At 33.5% G+C, this 18,616-nt stretch overlaps 1 protein-coding gene across 2 annotated transcripts in view; it reads right to left on the reverse strand.

The window, feature by feature from the left end:
• Positions 1 to 2,273: 2,273 nt before the first annotated feature.
• The window catches only part of LOC110998394, a 31,420-nt gene continuing 15,077 nt past the window's right edge, over positions 2,274 to 18,616 (reverse strand). The window contains exons 3-7 of one of the 2 annotated variants that reach the window (XM_045631547.1): positions 7,497 to 7,602; positions 6,263 to 6,405; positions 4,491 to 4,588; positions 3,535 to 3,700; positions 2,274 to 2,519 (exon numbers count right to left, since the gene is read on the reverse strand). In XM_045631547.1, the coding sequence (XP_045487503.1) occupies positions 2,416 to 2,519; positions 3,535 to 3,700; positions 4,491 to 4,588; positions 6,263 to 6,405; positions 7,497 to 7,602 (617 nt within the window). In that variant the 3' untranslated portion in view covers positions 2,274 to 2,415. Of the gene's footprint in view, positions 2,520 to 2,896; positions 3,063 to 3,534; positions 3,701 to 4,490; positions 4,589 to 6,262; positions 6,406 to 7,496; positions 7,603 to 18,616 lie in introns of both variants that reach the window. The other variant, XM_045631546.1, reaches the window with a different exon arrangement.

Consider the following 18,616-nt stretch of genomic DNA (forward strand, 5'->3'; position numbering starts at 1 on the left):
ATTAAATCTTAAATAAGAAATTTTAAATTTACGGCCAGTTCTAAAATCAAGGACGTAGATCGGAAGAGAAGTGGCAATAAACTCGCCGCCACTCTTTTTAATCGCCTTTTTTACACAAATTAGTAACTGAAAAAGTTGTATTCTCTTTAGGCGTCTTGTTTCCTTCATGGAATTGAATTTGAGGTAAGGCAAACTGTTTCACAGTATTTAGGACAGTACCCTTCACTTACTTTAATGTTTATATGGTTCTTTTACAATGTCCTAAAGCACTTGAAGAGCCGTTGTATTATTGAAAGTCAAAAAATTCGGAAATTCTCCGAAATAGTTCGAAATTTTGTGTACATATCGGTTAGGTCTGCGAATCGGACATAATCTATTCATCCCTCTGAATAATCAGCTTGGTCAACCCCTACATTTAATTTTCATAAATTTTTTTAATGATACAACATACAAAAAAACGTGTGGCACTCGGGGACTGCCGCGGTAAAGGTATTGCATAGCATTTTATATCAACTTATGTAATTATAATTATTTATTTATGCAGTTTTTGTTTTTCATTAATTTAATCTACAACTCTAACGCGTATCGGCTGCGTTTACGCTACGTCACCGATCTCGTCAGAGAGATGTGAATACGCAGTATGCGTTCTGTCCCGCTCTAAGCGTATTGGCTGCACCTATATAAAGTCATCGTTTGATGTGTTATTTTCGTTACGGAATATCTTGATTCCGTCGCAGCTCTTAAAACCCGCGATAAAATCGTTGTAATAGCTTAAAATACATACAACCCTTTATTGTCACTCCTCTACGATCAATCCCTATTTTTCATGGAAAAAGTTAAGACTTGAACTTTTAGGTTTATAAAGAGGAAAATACAGATAAAAATCTAAAAAGTTTTCATTACGAAAAACCAGTCCCTGGGTTATCAAAGCAGAATGTTCCATGTTTGTTAAAAAGGTAGGCTAAGTGAAATAACATTAAAGCGAAACGAAGGTCGCGGAGGCAGTTGGTAATAATATAATAAGGGAAATTTCACCTGTAAATAAAAATACGTAAATGAATTTTAATCTTTTATTTATCAAAATTTTAAATACAAATAAATGGAAAATATTCTACACCTCGATAAACATACATTCTAAATTGATTAATTTACATTGTGGATTACTTACGTCTAATCTATGCATTGACTACTCAATATTTCAAGAATATATAAAATTATAATTATACGAATATTGGGAAACGTACTTTTAAATGTAAAAAGTTTTTCTCTTTTCAGTCAACTCTACTAGACATTCAGAGATAAAATAATAATATAATACAAGATATCATATTTTACCTGTGGGTAAAATGGGTGTTGATATTGAACTACACTTAACGATATGTCTATTCTAATATTCATACATAATTATGAGCATTTGTTTGGAAATTGGATCTAATCATCGATCACTCTTGTGACGAATTATCTTAATCTAGTGATTTTGTTACAGTTATGGCGGAGTTCACGTCGACATACTCCAAACATTCAAAACCTTTACATCTAAATTCGTAGAATTTGTTCGGAAAATAGTTAAGAGTTTCGTAAAGCCGTGCTGCAGAGTCGAGTTCTTCGCGAACATTCGACCAAAATAAAACGTGCCAATAGGAATAAGTCAATCGCTTAACCAGATTCGGGCCACCCATGAGAGAAGCAGTGTATGATTGTTTTGATAGACGGAGATTTAAAAATGAAAAAAAATTACAATGGGTGTGGCGTCATACACTTTAACGGCATTCGTTCGAAACTCATAACCTTCAATGTATGCGAGCATCCGCGCTAGTACATAAACGCTAGGAATAAATTGTTTTTGGACTGTTTCTTCTTACACTTCCACTTCAGGCGGTTAAGCCTACAGCCGTCGTCGTGGTAGTACGCGTACTCCGGGTAAGGGATGTAGGCGCCGGTGACCGGGTCCATGGGGACCATTATCGGGAGATCGGTCATCGAGGCCGGCCGGTCCTCGTACGAGGAGCCGGAGTCGTACTTGGGGTCGGCGTATTGGGGACTCTCGGTGTCGATATCCTGACTTTGGTTGCAGACCGGGAAGCTGCGACTCGACCTGGATCGGTTCATGGGCCGAGTCGACGAGAAGTCGGTCGAGATCTGGAGGCTCCGAGGCCTCGCGGACGAGGGGTCCGCGGAGTTCTGGAGGCTTTTCGGCCGGCCCAGGGTGTCCGGGGGAGTCTCGTCGATACGCGAGAGCGTATGCCGTCTAACCGGTCGGTAGACCTTCCGTTCGCCGAGTCGGGGTCTTCTGATATGGCGGTGGGAGTTGAAGGTCTCGAGAGTGGAAGTGTGGGAGGGGGCGGGGTTGCGCGCGGGTGCCTGCGGGGCGGGGGAGTTGGCGAAGTGCGCCTCTTCCCTCATCTGGTCACATGCTCAGTAGTTGTAGGGCCCGTATTGGGAGCCGTGGTAGTATGGCCCCGGGTACGCCTGGGGCGGAGGGTACCCGGCGTATGCGTATTGTTGCTTCTGGGGGTACACTGGAAAACCGCAATACGTTAGTACGCTCATATTGGAAGCTAGTGAATAAATATGGTTGATAAATAATTTGTTTCTTTGACATTACTAAAAAATATAATTTCAAAAAAAATCACAGTGAATTATAAGATTGACAATTATGTTTCTAAATTATATCAAGATAAAAAATTATAATTGCTACCTTAAAAATGACCAATGGAACAGGAAATGCCAAAAAACATCAAATAATAAAATGAAAATTAGGTTAAAATTTAACTGCATGCATGCACCCTTTTACACATCACCAAAAATATTTACAAACCCGATGTATTTAATTGGCCAAAAATCTGAATCTATTGTTATATTGATAAAAATGAAAAGTCAGGGCCTTAAGCATTACCGGGCATTAGGTACTGCATGTTAAGTGCTTCCTCCCGTTCCCGTTCGCCTCTCAAGCAAATGGCCGCCGACGAAAACAAAATGGCGGACATCAGAGAGAGACCGACGCCGCACCACGCCACGATGTACGACCAGTCGTACCAGATACGACTGTTATCTCGTAATATCTGGTTTATACCGTGTGTCGTGTGCATTTATGTATGTATAAAACATTTGTGTAAATGTATTTTTTATTATAAAAGTGTAAAAGATTTCGTAAAGTATTGAGTCGTTTTTAGAGTTATGTACACACCCGTGTTAATCAGTAAGCGAGTTAGTATTGCGTAAACCAGATATTAAGAAATATAGCGAGGAGCAATTATTTGGTCGCAGATCAGTCGCCAAACGTACGTTTCGGAAGAAACATGAAAAGAAAGAAAGCATTTTTGTTAGTATTTCTTATTAATACGATTAATTCTTAGGGTAAAATATTCCGTGTCGCCTAACACGAATTAGTGTAAATAAATACAAATAATAAATTAAATATAATAATTATATAAAAACAATAAACCGATATACACGTAACAACGAAATTAGACCGTTTCAACCGCCAAGCGTTAATTCAAGTCACCAAGATGGCGTCCAATATGGCGGCCTAACCTGGCATTATGTACTGCACGTTATTCTGCTGTTCGCGTCGTTTCTCTTTGCTCAAACAAACAGCTGCAGAGAAGAAAATGACGGAGCTCCCGAAGGAAACGCCCACAGATAACCAGGCCAGGATGTATGACCAATCGTACCATACCGAGGAGTTGTCTTTCAATACCTGTTTTTTACATAAGGGAAATCCTACAGATCCGATATCCATACTTTCAATTGATAACCAATTATAGTCTGTGGGGTTAGACAACCGTCAGACATACTCGGCCCAACCTAATTATCATAATAGTGCAGATATTAATAATAAAAGAGTGTGTGTACTTATGTACACGCGTTGGAAGTTATACTTCTTTGGCGTATGGAAAAAAAACCAAAATGCATTAGTGATTAACGATAAATATTAAAATGAATCAAAAAGGTTTTATTTAAATAAATAAATTATTAGTAAATATAATCACCATCGTATATGAAATTGATTTATAAACACCAAAATAATATTGATTTATTCAGTGTTTAATTGTATTGTTACGAAACACGTGTTCTAAATATAAAAATACTAGAATATACAACTTGAACATAGTTATCGATTTCCACCTAGACCTAACTTTACGATGTCAAATTTAGGTGTTTATGTGCGCGCTCATCGTGAAAATTCACTTAACATTTTTTCCATCGCGCCAAAAGAAGTATAACTTCAAAAATTTGGACTCAATTAGCAATTAGCCTTTATCTAAGCGTCAAGACAAAATTGTCTTTAATCAATTTTTTAAAGGATATAAAAATAGTCGACCATAGCAAATTTAATTGTTTTTATCAAGGAATTTTTGGTAGAGTTTCAAAATGCTCAGATTTTCTAAGATAAGTTTTAAAGAATTCGAATTTTAAATTCACGTATTGCAATGAAGTGGTTTAATCCTGATCTTTTTAATTTAATATTGGCGTAAATATGTTCTTACGTTAGGCCATTGCTGGTAATATTCCTCCCCGACCACCTTTTCCTTTTCGTAGAACTCTACTCCGTGCCACAACGCCATTGCGCCCGCGGACAATAAACCTGAAAAAAGCAATCATTTATTAGTAAATTGTTTTTGTAGTAATTTATACGGCTCAACACAAAATTTAAATTTGAATTGAAAAGGTAATATTTTAGCTTGTAAATAGACGAATATATGAACAGTTATATATTAAATGAAAAGTTTGCTCTTGTATTAAGGACACACAATTGAAGGACCTTTTTAAAAATCTGATTACATCTTTGTTTCTACCTGAAGTGCCATCTATCTACAATGTGCACGTAAAAATCTCACTGGCGCGGTATTAATAAAAAACATCAATCATAATATCTTAAACAAGTACACTTATGAACGTCAAAAATTAAATTAATTGTAAATTTACATTTTCTACCACTTCGCAAGTCAAGGGTGTAGAGCGGGCAAGAAGAACTGGCAAGAAAATTTCCGCCACTCTTTTCAATCGCCAAGTTTTTAACACAAATTGTTTGTAATGGGGCAAATCAATTATATTCTTGAATGTATTAAAATAACTATCACCAATGCAAACTTCATACATAAAATATTTTATTTATGGTATTTTCTTTTTATTCATAACTAACTGAAAGGTCATAAAATATTATCTAAGATTTTTTTCTCAAGAACATTACAAAATTCACTTTCAAGATAAACTAATATATTACGCGTATTAACTAATTGTATATCGTAAAGAATGAAAATCTATGTAATGTACCAAATCATTTAACTCAAATTATATATGTATTGATATTTTAAAACCTAGTTTAAAATATAATTTGAAGTTGCACTCTGTTTCTATTTGAATATAAAATCGTTTATTTTAATAAATGATCCATATCAGTTTTGTAGCATATTTCTATTGGAAATTATAAGTTATAACAATGGAGTACGTCCTGCCACGCGCAGTGATGGTCACGACCAACGTTGCGCGTTTAAACAATTTATTGTTCTACATAGGTGAAGAAAGAAAGTTTTACTTTATGGTAAGTAGACACAGCTACTTTTGAATTCATATGCATAATTACCGTTAAAATGGACTTTTCTTTTGATGAAACTTATAAAGCACATAACGTTAAACATCAAAGGTAAACAGGCAAAAAGCTTTTGAAGTTTGTCACGGTTCACTCGCTAAGGACGAAATTTTGTGAGTCGACTTACTCTGGGTTCTCACATATGATGGGTCACAATTTTGACTTTACTCTCAAATACTCCGTACACCGGCGTGTAAATGTGTATGCTATATGTCTACGTCATTATACTTTTTAATAGATTTTAACGGATTGAACACAGCTTATCCGGAGCTGGATATATTCGGTAGTGGGCTGATCGGTTTTAGAAAAAGCATGGTTAGCTTCCTTCTTCGAACCTATTCGCTGTTTTGCGGATGATTTTTTTTCTGCTATTCCAAAAATTTTTAGTAATATTATTTTATTGTGTGCTTGATTTATTTTATAATGTTTTAATTGTTTAATTTTTCTTTCTTTGCCGATGAGTTATCTGCGATACAAATTTAATGACGTTGGAATAAGTGATAAATCTTACATGCCATAATGAACATAATTTAATTTATTTTAACCGATAAAGCGCATTCAAGCTGTCAATTTCTATGACTTTAATATTAATAGAAAATAAATAAATAATAACTAACTTTTATCAATACATTAATGTTATATGTTTAGGCATATATAATGATTACATACAAGTGACAAGCATTAGGATAGCTGTAGCAGTGATGTTTCCGGGGCTCCTCTTCCAACAGCCAACGACCCCGGTCCAGAAAGCGATGAAGAGTGAAAGGAAACCGACCATGAACAATGCCACCGTGGACCTGGCCATGTGCAACCTGAAATTAACTCATATAAGCCTCTTCTGGATAAAGGCGCACGTTGGTACGCCGGGGAACGAGAGAGCGGACACATTAGCAAAAGAAGCGTCGGAAAAACTAAGGTCAGAACCTGAATACGCTGCATACCCCCTGTCATATATTAAACATCAGATAAGGCAAAGGACTCTGGAGGTATGGAATGAGCGCTACCTGGGGGGTGAAACAGCTGGAACTACAAAATTATTTATAGGCAATGTTAAAACTGCGTATAAATTGGTAAAAGAGAAGCGTTTCACACCCCAGATGGCGCAAATTCTAACAGGGCACGGAGCCTTTGCATATTACTTGCACAGATTTAAAATTAGGACAAGCCCAACATGTGCCTGCAGTATTGAAGAGCAAACAGTGGAACATGTGCTTCTACACTGCCCTATATTCGCATCGTCCAGGCACGACCTGGAGCAACAAATACAGATGACTGTAGACCGTAACGGCCTACAGGACATATTAATAAAGCACAGACCGTGCCTGGAACGGTTCTGTGAAAAAATAGTTGTATATATAAAGGCGGCAAATAAAACAGAAAGAGCGGGTCTCGCGGGGAATTGCGCCCCGGCTCGGCCATGAATATTGTTAATAAAAATATTACCGATGTAGTCGGGGCGTAATTCCCGACGCGTTAAATAATATCAGTGAAATATAAAGTCCCTGGACACTATGGCAGGGGAGTAGAGTGAAAATTATATATAAAAAAAAAAAAAAAAACCTGAAATTTAAATTGAATTATTAAATAAAATTTGCTTCAACCCTACAAGGGTTTTGATTTGATTGTACATTGAACATCACTATGATTATTTTACTGATAATATATTTTTACGGAACACTGCTTATTATAATACAGCAGAATTACATACACAATAGGGTACTTAACAATTTGTTGTTGTTCTCTGAAAATTATAAATAAATTATACACTTATTACGGGCCTTTCCATACGAGGCGTTGTGATTATGCCAAATGAAAATGGTGACAAAAATTAAAGTGTCCTAGAATTGTTTTTTAAATTCACCCATTTATTGTCCCTATAAAATGTATAGTGTTATGTTAATACCTGTTCATAGCGTCGTCAGATAGTCCCCTAGTCTCGTTGTTTTCGTCTGGTATGAAGTAATCCACATTGCTGCAGTGCGTCTCCACGGGCGATAAGTAGATCTCAACTGGAATAAGATATTTCACCAATTAGTTAACGATTTTCAACAGAACTAGTATCATTTTTGTGTAAAAGTAACATTTTTTACACTATAAATTAAATATGTAGTTTTTAAGTTTTTTAAATTTAGAACATTGCGTTAATGTATTGGGTTATCCACAGAAGATTTTACTAAAAAGTTTTCATATTTAATTTGAAAGCGTAACAAAACCTGATTTAAACTTATATCTAGATTTTTTTATGGCAATACTTATAACGTTATTTATTTCTAATCCAAGAGTTGTGTTATGTTGACATATTTGACAGTATTCATAACTATACCGCCTAAACCACGTTAGTAACATAACTTTAAAAATATATCAAAGGTATAATCCGATGACATTTAAATGTACAACGAGTCTTATGTTGCAATATTTGGCGATTAATCAAATACATATCAGCCTAATAATTGCAACTTCATTCTTTGCTGTTGCAAGGATTTACGAAATTGTGTTTCCATTCTATAATCTACTAACCGTGTAACCTTTTATTTGAACTAAGTATGTTTTTATTTCTTTTAAAGGCTTGGGGTAGATTTCTGAATAGGTATGACTCTGTGGTAATGTAAGAACATGTTTTTTTTAATTCCAGTGCTTAGAGAAGTAAATAATTCATGTTTGCGTCTGTTTATTTCTTAATATAAAATCTATGAATCAAGTCACTCAGTTGTAATTGGTTGTATTTCTGTGTAGGTTTTTTATTAATTGTCTATTTTAAACTACAGACTTTCATTTGTATTAAAACTGCTCGTATAATATAGATTAGCTCTCTAGACTCTGATTAGCTCGTATAATATAATATTAATTGTATTACCTACGTTTGCAGTGAAGATAAATTATGTATTTACGAATACCCAATTATTGAGTCATAATGCTTACGAATAGTATCCGTCTGACGCAAACATTCCAAGAATGCATTATTAATAAAAACCCCTATAAAAATTTGTTGTATCAATGCATATTTGACCTTTTTTCTCTGGGGTATCGGGTTCCATCCCGGAACGGACCATCGTATACTTAATTTTGTAATCTACCTTTATAGTTGTAAGGACCCTAATCAATCCTCTCACTAAAAAAAATAATTTCAAAGGAGGTCATTGCAACAATTGGCAAAGCATCCAAGGTCGGTGGTATGTATATGAAAGTAGAACCTATAGGCGGGGAAACAATGTTCATAATTTCCCACTTTATTTTCCACACCGTGCAAAATCTAGCCAAGTTACGATATGTTATTAAATTAAATATTGGAAAACGGATATTTCGTTTCGTTTTTACATCCGGATTACTTTAGTTAATTGCATGTGAAAAATGTTAATTAAACGTTGCGTCACGAAATAAAATGCGTAATATATATTATCTATTAAATTTTCAATGGTGTGCATTTAGAATTTAGAGTTTGAATATAAAGCTTCATTGTTACTGAGAGGTGTTTAAATCTTCGTGTTCTGGATAAGTGAATTCTACATAAATGATTTGTGGAAAAATAAATGATATTAACTTAATTATCTTGATTGGCCAAACGAGTTCCGTATGTCGCACGTGACGTCATGCTAAAGTACGCAACTAGTTATTGATAGCAAATTAAATTTATAATATCAGTAACTCGATTCCGGTTTTTACCTTTCCAAACCTTTAATATCAAAATGTCAATAGCCGCTTTGTTGTGTAATAATCATTTTTAACCAGGTAAAACCTTGAGATACTGGGAATTAATGACTGTAATGATGATATTCTTAAAATTTAGTCGCTTAACTGATTAGCAAGTATGTAATAACGAATCCATAGTAAACATATGTACATTCGAGCGAAGACCAATTTATAGCTTATATAAATAGATCTCGTTAAAGATTTCAGTCAGAAAAATAATATTTCTCTTTAAAAGGTATAAAAGCGAACTTTACTAGTTACCTCATAGTAGAAACGGTCGATCGAAAATTGTTTTGTATGTACAATCAGATACATTCTAAAGATAACTGCATTGTGGAACCCACTTACAAAGGAATGCAGGACTCCGCTTGTTGCATTTGCATATTACGTCGAGGTTTTTAATGTCAATATTCTAAATTTTGTGTCTATGGATAATCGATACTTGCTGGTTTGGCAGATAACAAAATATTATGTCAGATTCAGAGTCGAGTCGAAATTTAGCGCGCAATATGACGTATGTAAAATCTAACTTTTTGACACTAGGTCTGAACTATTGACGTTTTGACTAGTGTGCGTAAATAGAAGAAATTTTGACCCTTATAATAAAATTATAAGTGTTATCCTGCCCAGTTAAATAATAATTTTTAGTATTTCTTTTGAAATATGTATTCTCTACTTTTAATAGAATTAATATTGTTCTAGATTATTATTCAGAATTAGCACTCTATTGGGTATAACATTTACATAACTGGTTTGACAATGGACAATGGGTTTATGAATCAGCCGAAAGATTTTTAGTAATCTAATTGGAACGAGTAAATGACCTGTGAATGAATTTTTTTACTCAAATAAAAATTACGTTCTGTACGAGTTGTAAATTGTAAATTTTTTGTCGCATGTTTGTTTTAGTATAAATTATAGATTTGGTACAAAGTATTTTTTGTTAGGTAAATTATTATCCATGTTTATATACATATACATGTATTAGTTATTTGTATTAATCTTCGTAATTGAACGCACCTCTGATTGAGGGATAGACGAGACGTTTTTTGTATAAGTCTTTCCGAAGACACGTACGCTCCAATACAGCTAGTGTCTAAAATTAACATATGCCAAACAGACTTCAAACAAAATTAATCTAATCGCATACGATCACGTTTGAGGCCTCGCCCAAATATAAAGAATTAGGTTACCCGGTAACAAGACGCCTCGGAGAAAGTTGCAAAGCGTCCTTGTTGAACTTAAACAGGTGGTACCGTTAATCACTTGTTCTATTGATTTAGATCTGGCCTAGAATTAGCCTAGTTCGTATGACATTCTAAAACAATGCTAATCCAGTTAACGTGTTAGCCAGAAAGGTCTAATGCAAGTCTGACACTATTTAAAGGCGTATCTGTTATAGCAAACGAAAGCGTATTAGAGAATAGTAACTTTTGTCAATAGATGGCGCTCGCCTGCTGATTTTTGTTCTAAAGTAAGGTCCTAAAAATGTAATCTGTCATTAAATTTTTGAAGCCAAAAAGTTTTTATCATTAAAAGTATTTAATATTTATATAATTATTGCTGACCTTTTGTAAATAAAATCTCTCAATTTTCTCTTATGTAAATTGTGTCATGTTTATTAATGTTTTAATTGCTTAGAAAACCGATTAGGGACAGTGAAATTCCAAGGTTTCTTTAACGTTATTTCTATAACATGCCAAAATTAGAATTACCTAACTTAAGTAAGTCATCTCCCTCAGTATATATTATATTTATTGTATCGTTATAATAGAATGTTATGTGCAAAAGTTAAACAATGACTTTCAAAGTTTTTTTTTAAATTACATAATATTCAAGTTTGTAACGATACCCTTATAGATATTACAACTAGCGTTACATACAAATGTATTACGTGATGCCGTATTATTTACCCACGTCTCACATGACTGCTTAGAAAATGAAGAAGGATACTTAATTACTTACTGCGTAATGGTTATTTCAACAATATATTAAGACACTTGACAGGAAAGAAAACAAGATGGCCGCCATGTGTTTTTCCCGCCAATTCCTGCGTTGCCACTTTCGCTACTTTCCGATATTTTAAAAGGTCCTAACGAGTAATTGTACGTATTCGGAACGTTGAATGTAGAAATACAAGTGCTGCGAGGAATGTTTAATGATTCGGCGTATTTCCTTGTTAAGAACTGCATTCTTGTTTAGAAATACGTAGTTGCAGTGTTAGGTTGTGGCTACAACGATATACAACTTATATACCTGTAATAGAATGCCGTTCATATACAATTTATACGCTGTATTATAACAATAAAGCCAATAAGGAAATATTAATTAATAAATATATGTGGTGAGAAACTATTTTAACTAATTACTATCAACAACGTTTTTAAAAAAGGGAAATCCAGAATATTGTAGGTATGACTCAATTATTCCGTACTCTACTTGTTTGTTGAACAGCTAACCGCAACTCATTTGGCATGTCCGAGAAACGGAATTACGGTATTTTGCGTAAAGCATTATCACACTTTATCGAGTAGGTACGTACGTTGTTAGCCAAGACACCACAAACATAATTTAACACTATCTGAACACAATGTATTCAAAACTGACACTCTTGAAATCATTACTTTTGAATTTTAGCTATACATTTATTTCCCAAAAAAATTATATTATGTTAAGAGGAAATATATCTGTAATTCAGATGCATTAGATAATAGTAGATATAAGCAATATTTCGAGGTATCATTTTTTTCTTCATTCACTCGTTATTTAATTATTAAGAACAATTTAAATATATACACGTTTTTGTTGTCTGAAAACCAGTTTTTGATATTCAGTTTTTTTAGCAACAAAAAAAACAGCGTCTACCTAATTTTGTTTATCTTTGGTACTTTATAAACGTATATTATGTTTATGTTATATATTGTATGGTATTTTTGCGTGAGGCTAAAACAAAGAATAAAGTTAATGAACGGTTAAGTAAACAAAGAGAATTCCTATCTAATGATAGACCAATGAACGCAGTAAACACCTGCGAATGCGAGATATTTAGTAATTGCATAAAATAATAAAACTTCAAAATTATAAATGACGCTGTAATATTATCTTGTACTTAAATACTATTACTTATAATCTGAACTTAAGTTAAATATTAAAATTATTGATGATTTCATAAAACTGAATTCCTTACCAATTGATATCAGACGAGCTGTCTTTAAATTTATTTTAGAAAATATTTTTTTGGTAATTTTGCTACTGCCTCGTAATAAGCTACTCATATATATTAATTAAGACTCAATGAACCCTTTGATAAGCTTTTATATTTTTGTTTATTCATATTATTATTTGATCTTTATATTTTACTATAATTCAGTTACAGTTAGTATTATATATAATCTGTTATTTTGTTAATTATCTATGCACTTCTTGTACACTTAACCCTCTGAAGGTGTTTATTTTCTTACATACTGCATAGTATGTAGGTTGCCTGGAAGAAATCTTTACCCGTTACTTAATAACTTATACAACCTGCTTTTCATATGTATTTTTTATAAGGTAACGTAGTGTAAATATATAAATATTTTTTTAAGTAATAGGAGGCAAAGGCAAGTGCGTTGCCGGTCTTTTAAGAATTGGTCAAATTAGTACGGAAATATTTCAATACCAGAAAAATTATGATATATGCAGCGTAGACGGGTCTATATCCCTATAAGTATTTGTAAACTGTACGTAGAATGAAAATATGTCCAAAACCGGGATGCTAACAATATAATAATAGATAACACACGCCTAGCAGTTATCCTTAAGCTGTAATTAATAGTATCAGCAAACAAACAATTGAAGTGACATCATGCGCTTAAAGTGATTATTATAATTCATGGCTGTAAACGGAACATTATATATGGCCTTGTATTATAAAATTTGAGTACAAGTTGCTATGAAAAACAGCGCAGTGGTACATAATTCATTTAAAAACGACTTCACTAAGCGTTAAATTATTTATATATATTTTTATAGAATTAAATGTATAAAATGTGTATTCGTTTTTTTTATATTTAAAATGTGTATGAAGATTCTATAAGGCATTGTTTTTAAGTTGGGTTCATTTGCCCCCCATTTATATGAAACAGACGTCAAATTTACTTTGCCCTTTTTCCAAGAGAGGTTGCGTTACATTCTATATATTCTTCAAAACCCGCCCGATCTTTGTGTCTTTGTACATTTTACAAGAATATTTCGATATTCTTTGAAATGTTTTTTTTTTTTAATTATTTTTTACAGGATAGGCAAACGAGCCTAAAGGGCAGTCATCGCAGCCCAAGGATATTTTAGTAAGTGCGTTGCCGGCATTTGGGAGAAGACTCCCTCCGGGAGACCACACTACAATTCGCTAGTTCGTAAAAGTAAATGAAATATGAACTGTGGAATGTCCCAGTCATCAAGATGATGCCAAAGTCAAAGTCAAAAATCATTTATTCATATAGCCGATGAAATAGAGTAAAAAGATTGTCTTGATGTATGTCTCCTTGCTGAATTAATTGTTCCTCATAATTTCGGATGTGCTTTCCTGTTTTTTGCAAATTATGTCTATTACATTGATAATAATCGTTTAACTACGGGTGGCCCTGGAGAATCCCAACACATCAGTGTTGCAACTAATACTTGAGTGGCTAGCGTACCGTGAAGGTGTACGTTGTATCAAGAATACATAATAAAATAAAGCATAATAAAACTATACTATTTTTGTGTTACAAGAAGCACACGGGTCAGAGGCTCATCTGATGCTAAGTGACCGCCGCCCATGGCCGCACTGCCAGAAAGCTCGCAAGCGCGCTGCCGGCCATTTAAGAATTGGTACGCTCTTTTCCTGAAGGACCCAACGTCGAATTGGTTCGGAAACACTTCAGTGGGCATCTGGTTCCACATAGTGGTAGCAAAAACTTCCTTAAGGAACGCTCATTTGTGGAACGACGGACGAATAGTTCATAGATTTAAATCTTATCATGCGAATTACATAGACTTTCATAAGAAAGCCTGCTCCAGATATTGATTGCAAGTCGCTTACATAAGATCACAAGTTGTAATTATGTGAATGTAGGCTGAGCCGTCTATTATTGCAATACAACAGAAATGAGTTTCTTTAGTAACCTCCTTGTAAATTTTCACCTGAAGAAAATCTCTAAGTTTGTTCAATCGATTTGATTCATATGATTTTTTTAAAGTAGGAGTTCCGAGACGCAGAACCCCGGTGTAATGGTTGCACTTCCTTATTATTTAACTACTATCCGCCATTCTTATTCCAAAAAACGGTGAATATGAATGGTGGGTAGTTTCAAGGAGTTCTTGCTCGCCTTGATAGTGAATGTATTGAATTCATTTTTTTTAGATTTGTACATAGAGTTACAAGAATTGAAAATGTTTCGTGACGGTTGTAGTTAAAAGATTGTACGCAGTCTGTAGCAGATTGTAACCAGATTTTTACAGGTACGCTTTTTCTCTTCAAATAGGGAAAATCTCTACACAAACTTAAATCTAGTTTTAAGACGTAATAAACTATTTTTTGTCAAATGAGTGACGAATTAAGGGAAAGGACGTACTCTCTAGATACGAATAAAACTCACCCATAATGTATCCACAATCAGAAATATCCCCGTTGTAAAGATTTATTGAACTACCGTTTCTAACTTTATAGTGTATTAATCTCTATCAAGTACCGTCAACTCCAGCGCACGGTATGTTTTAACAGTCCATCGAGTACCGTCATATGTCCTTAATTGATCGGACTTGTACTAAATATATTATACATATATTTATGATTTCGTAGTTAGTAAATATATTTAATAATTTGAAGTTTACTTTGAGGTTTTAATTTATTGTTTTAAGAGATGTACATTTTGTAATAGTCTAGTTTGTCTTATCCCGTTTCTATCGAGATCCACATTGAAAGTGGATTTGCATTTAGGAATAGATATGTGTAACCATTCTGTGAGTCATTAAAGGAGTAACGGTACACTATCTGTTAAGAGCATTTGACATTTATGGGACAACTTCGAACGATTAAGTTAAAAGTGAAAAGGATAGAAAACTGCACTTTAATAGGGTACTATTGTTAAACCAAATAATATAGGTTTCGCTAGTACATTTAGACTTTAGTAGGAACGAAAACGCATAACCTCTTAAGACTATACAAACTTCTAAAATAAGATTTTTTTACCATCATCTTGACTAGTGGCATTGCAATCTTTTGAGTCTGTTTCTGTCTCGTGATATTTTTTCTAGGTGATAAGTATTATCTTCCTGACTTATAACGCCGACTTTTTAGGTTTAAGGCATTCCGATTTCCTTGCCATATTTTTCTTCATCGTACGAGTGTTAAATGCATACGTAGACAAAACGTACATAGCAGCTGATGTTTATGATAAATACAACGTTTATTTAAATTATTTTCACTGTTTCTATCTTAACAATTTCGCAGTTGCTGGCAGCACATCTGTCAAAAAGACAAGTTTAAGCGCGAACTGTCAAAATGCAATAACCATTTCAAAGATTTAAGAATTAGCATTAAGCAATTCTTTTATGAATAGGCCACTGTAGTATGCCCGGAATAATTCGCCTTAGGGTCCTTCAAGTAAGGTCTGTATTTTGAAATCCAAGTCGTAATTAGTAAAAAACACAGAAGTAGGTTCTATTCTCGGGATAAGATTTCAGGGCATGTGTATTCGTTTAATCGGCTCTTCCTTGCACGGTCATTGCAGAACCGGTTTGTATAGATTTCACAAAACATGGATGAGATTGAGAAAGTCTTAATCGCCTGAGAACGATATTATCGGTCTTGTCATCTTACTCATCTTTATCGTTTAGTTATTACGAATATCGTCACGAAGTTTCATATGCTCGAAAGCAGAGTAATTTTCTAGTTAGAAAGTAGTTTTATATAATATTTGTTATCTATGAAAAAAATTATTTAAAAATATTTAATGAATAATTTAACTACACAGCTAACATAAATTATAAACAAGAAAAAAATATTCTAATAAACATATAGCTGAAGATGGAATACATAATATATTAAAGGTCAATAAAAATTATTAAATAGGTAATACCTAATTCGGATGTGCTGTGTGATAGTGTCATAGTGAAGGTGTGTTATGTGAGGTGCTCATGATGCAGATGATTGATTGATTTTGAAAATAACTAAGAAATATATTATCTACTAAAATTCAACATATAATAGCGATTCCTAAGTTGTCCAATTCTATTGACAGAGCCGATACATGAAAACTTATGTTTTATTTATTATATAAAGATATATGTTTAATCTTTACTTTTATAAGTTGTACGATTTGCATGATACAATTGCCCTCGCAATTCACACGTTTTCATTGCGTTGATTTCATGAGGCGAATTAATGCAAGCTACAACGATTGCTCAATGTCCCCAAGGTGAAATATTGAGGCCATGTAGTTTGACTATATATGACTAGTATTCTATAACGATAGAAGAGAGGCTTTTGACCGAAGCTTTCATTTACTTTTGAACCAGTTCTCATGATAAATCCTTATTTAAATATGGTTGAAAAGCTAGTTTTTCCCTTTTTAATAACAACTTTTCAAAGAACATAAATGGCATGGCTGTTTTTAATAGTTCATAGAATAGTCCAGTCTAGTATAAAGATGAACGCTTATGTAAAAAGCCACAAAAATACATTATTAATATTGTTTACGACATAAACAAAACATGGTTAATACACATTAATTTGAAATTAGGTATAGAACATTTTTGAGTTATTTAAGCTGCCACCTTAAAACAACTTACTATGAACGTAAATTGACTAGGGCTTCTTGAGTTGTAAACTTTCCAGTTTATTGTCAGAAGGACTATATCGCACTAAATTTATTCGCAATAACTCTAGACTTCGTCCCAGAAAATATTAATATAAGTCAAGAGGACATTGTCAAATCCCAGATTTGACAGATGTCACAGGTGCCTTACAATTTGACAGATGTGTGGTAGCTGGCGCGTAAACGTGTCTATGAATCCTCCTGTCTTGTCCCCAATAAAATATTGAGGAAGGTTCCATACAATGTCAATTGTCTTGGGCCTTAGATAATGACTACCGTTGCATTGTATTAAATACTAATAGGCGTAGAGGTCAAGGTTGAAAAACAATTGAATAGTGACGGTTTTTGCTTACCTCAACAAATTTTGTTAATATCATTATATTATCACGGTCATGTTACACGTTTATAGCAGATTTCGTCAGTTGTGGGTTGATTTCATAGCTGAATTGTATTATTTGTCTATTCTACTGTTTAAAATATTTTACATCTAGTGACTTCGAGAATATTACCGGATAAGCCGGTGCATGGACTTGGATAATAGACAACTCTTTATTTATTATATTAAATTTATTTGTAGACGCATGTCATATACCAATGAACCTCAATGTACGATTTTAGTATGAAAGAAACCCTACACCTAAGTTTCGCTTTCTTTCACCGAAGTAACTAAATATATGTTTTTCTATGTGATTACAAGACAAATAATATTACTTTCCCTAATCATAACAATTCTAAAAGACTCAAATATAAATTGAACGTCTTTCTCTCTCAAGTTAACATTGTATATATTGACATAAGTATTGACTAACTTACTTTACTAACTAGACAAGATAAAGTAGACCTAAAATAAATATTATTCGTCTATTGTTTTTAAAACAGGATGCAAGCTAAAAAAGTTTAGTTCGATCTCTTGAATCGAGAGGATTTATTATATATAAGAAATCTTAAAACACGCAACAGCCTTAATTATCTATATTACAGTCGATACAAACATGATTTATCACTTTTTAGATATGATCACGTACATCTGTAGCTATTATATTCACGCATTTCTTATCGCTTAGAGAAACTAATATATTATAAGAGAACATGTTTAAATTAAATTAAAAATTTCTAGTTTTGTACGACACATCAAAATTTCTATAAGAAATATGAATTCAACTGAAAAATGACTTACAATAATCGTCACACGGCCCTGGAAATCACTTCCTTTATTATGACGAATGCCACGTATGCATAGAGCTTCATAGAGCAATAAAATCGTCCCAAATATTTGCATTGAAAAGTGACACCGAACCTGTTAAGGACGCGGTATTCTCAACTTGTAATTATGGCGCGTACTTTCGAAAGGCGTGACCCAGCGAAACGGAAACGCAAGTAACATTGAAGAGGCCTCTTAGAAAGGTCGACAGCCACTTTCATTCTTAATGCTGTGAATTTAATCCCGAGGTTTTTTTTAATATTACTTTTTCAGTTAGTATTATCAATTGTAATACGC

Source organism: Pieris rapae, chromosome 16 (genome assembly GCF_905147795.1).
Source record: "Pieris rapae chromosome 16, ilPieRapa1.1, whole genome shotgun sequence".
NCBI lineage: Eukaryota > Metazoa > Arthropoda > Insecta > Lepidoptera > Pieridae > Pieris > Pieris rapae.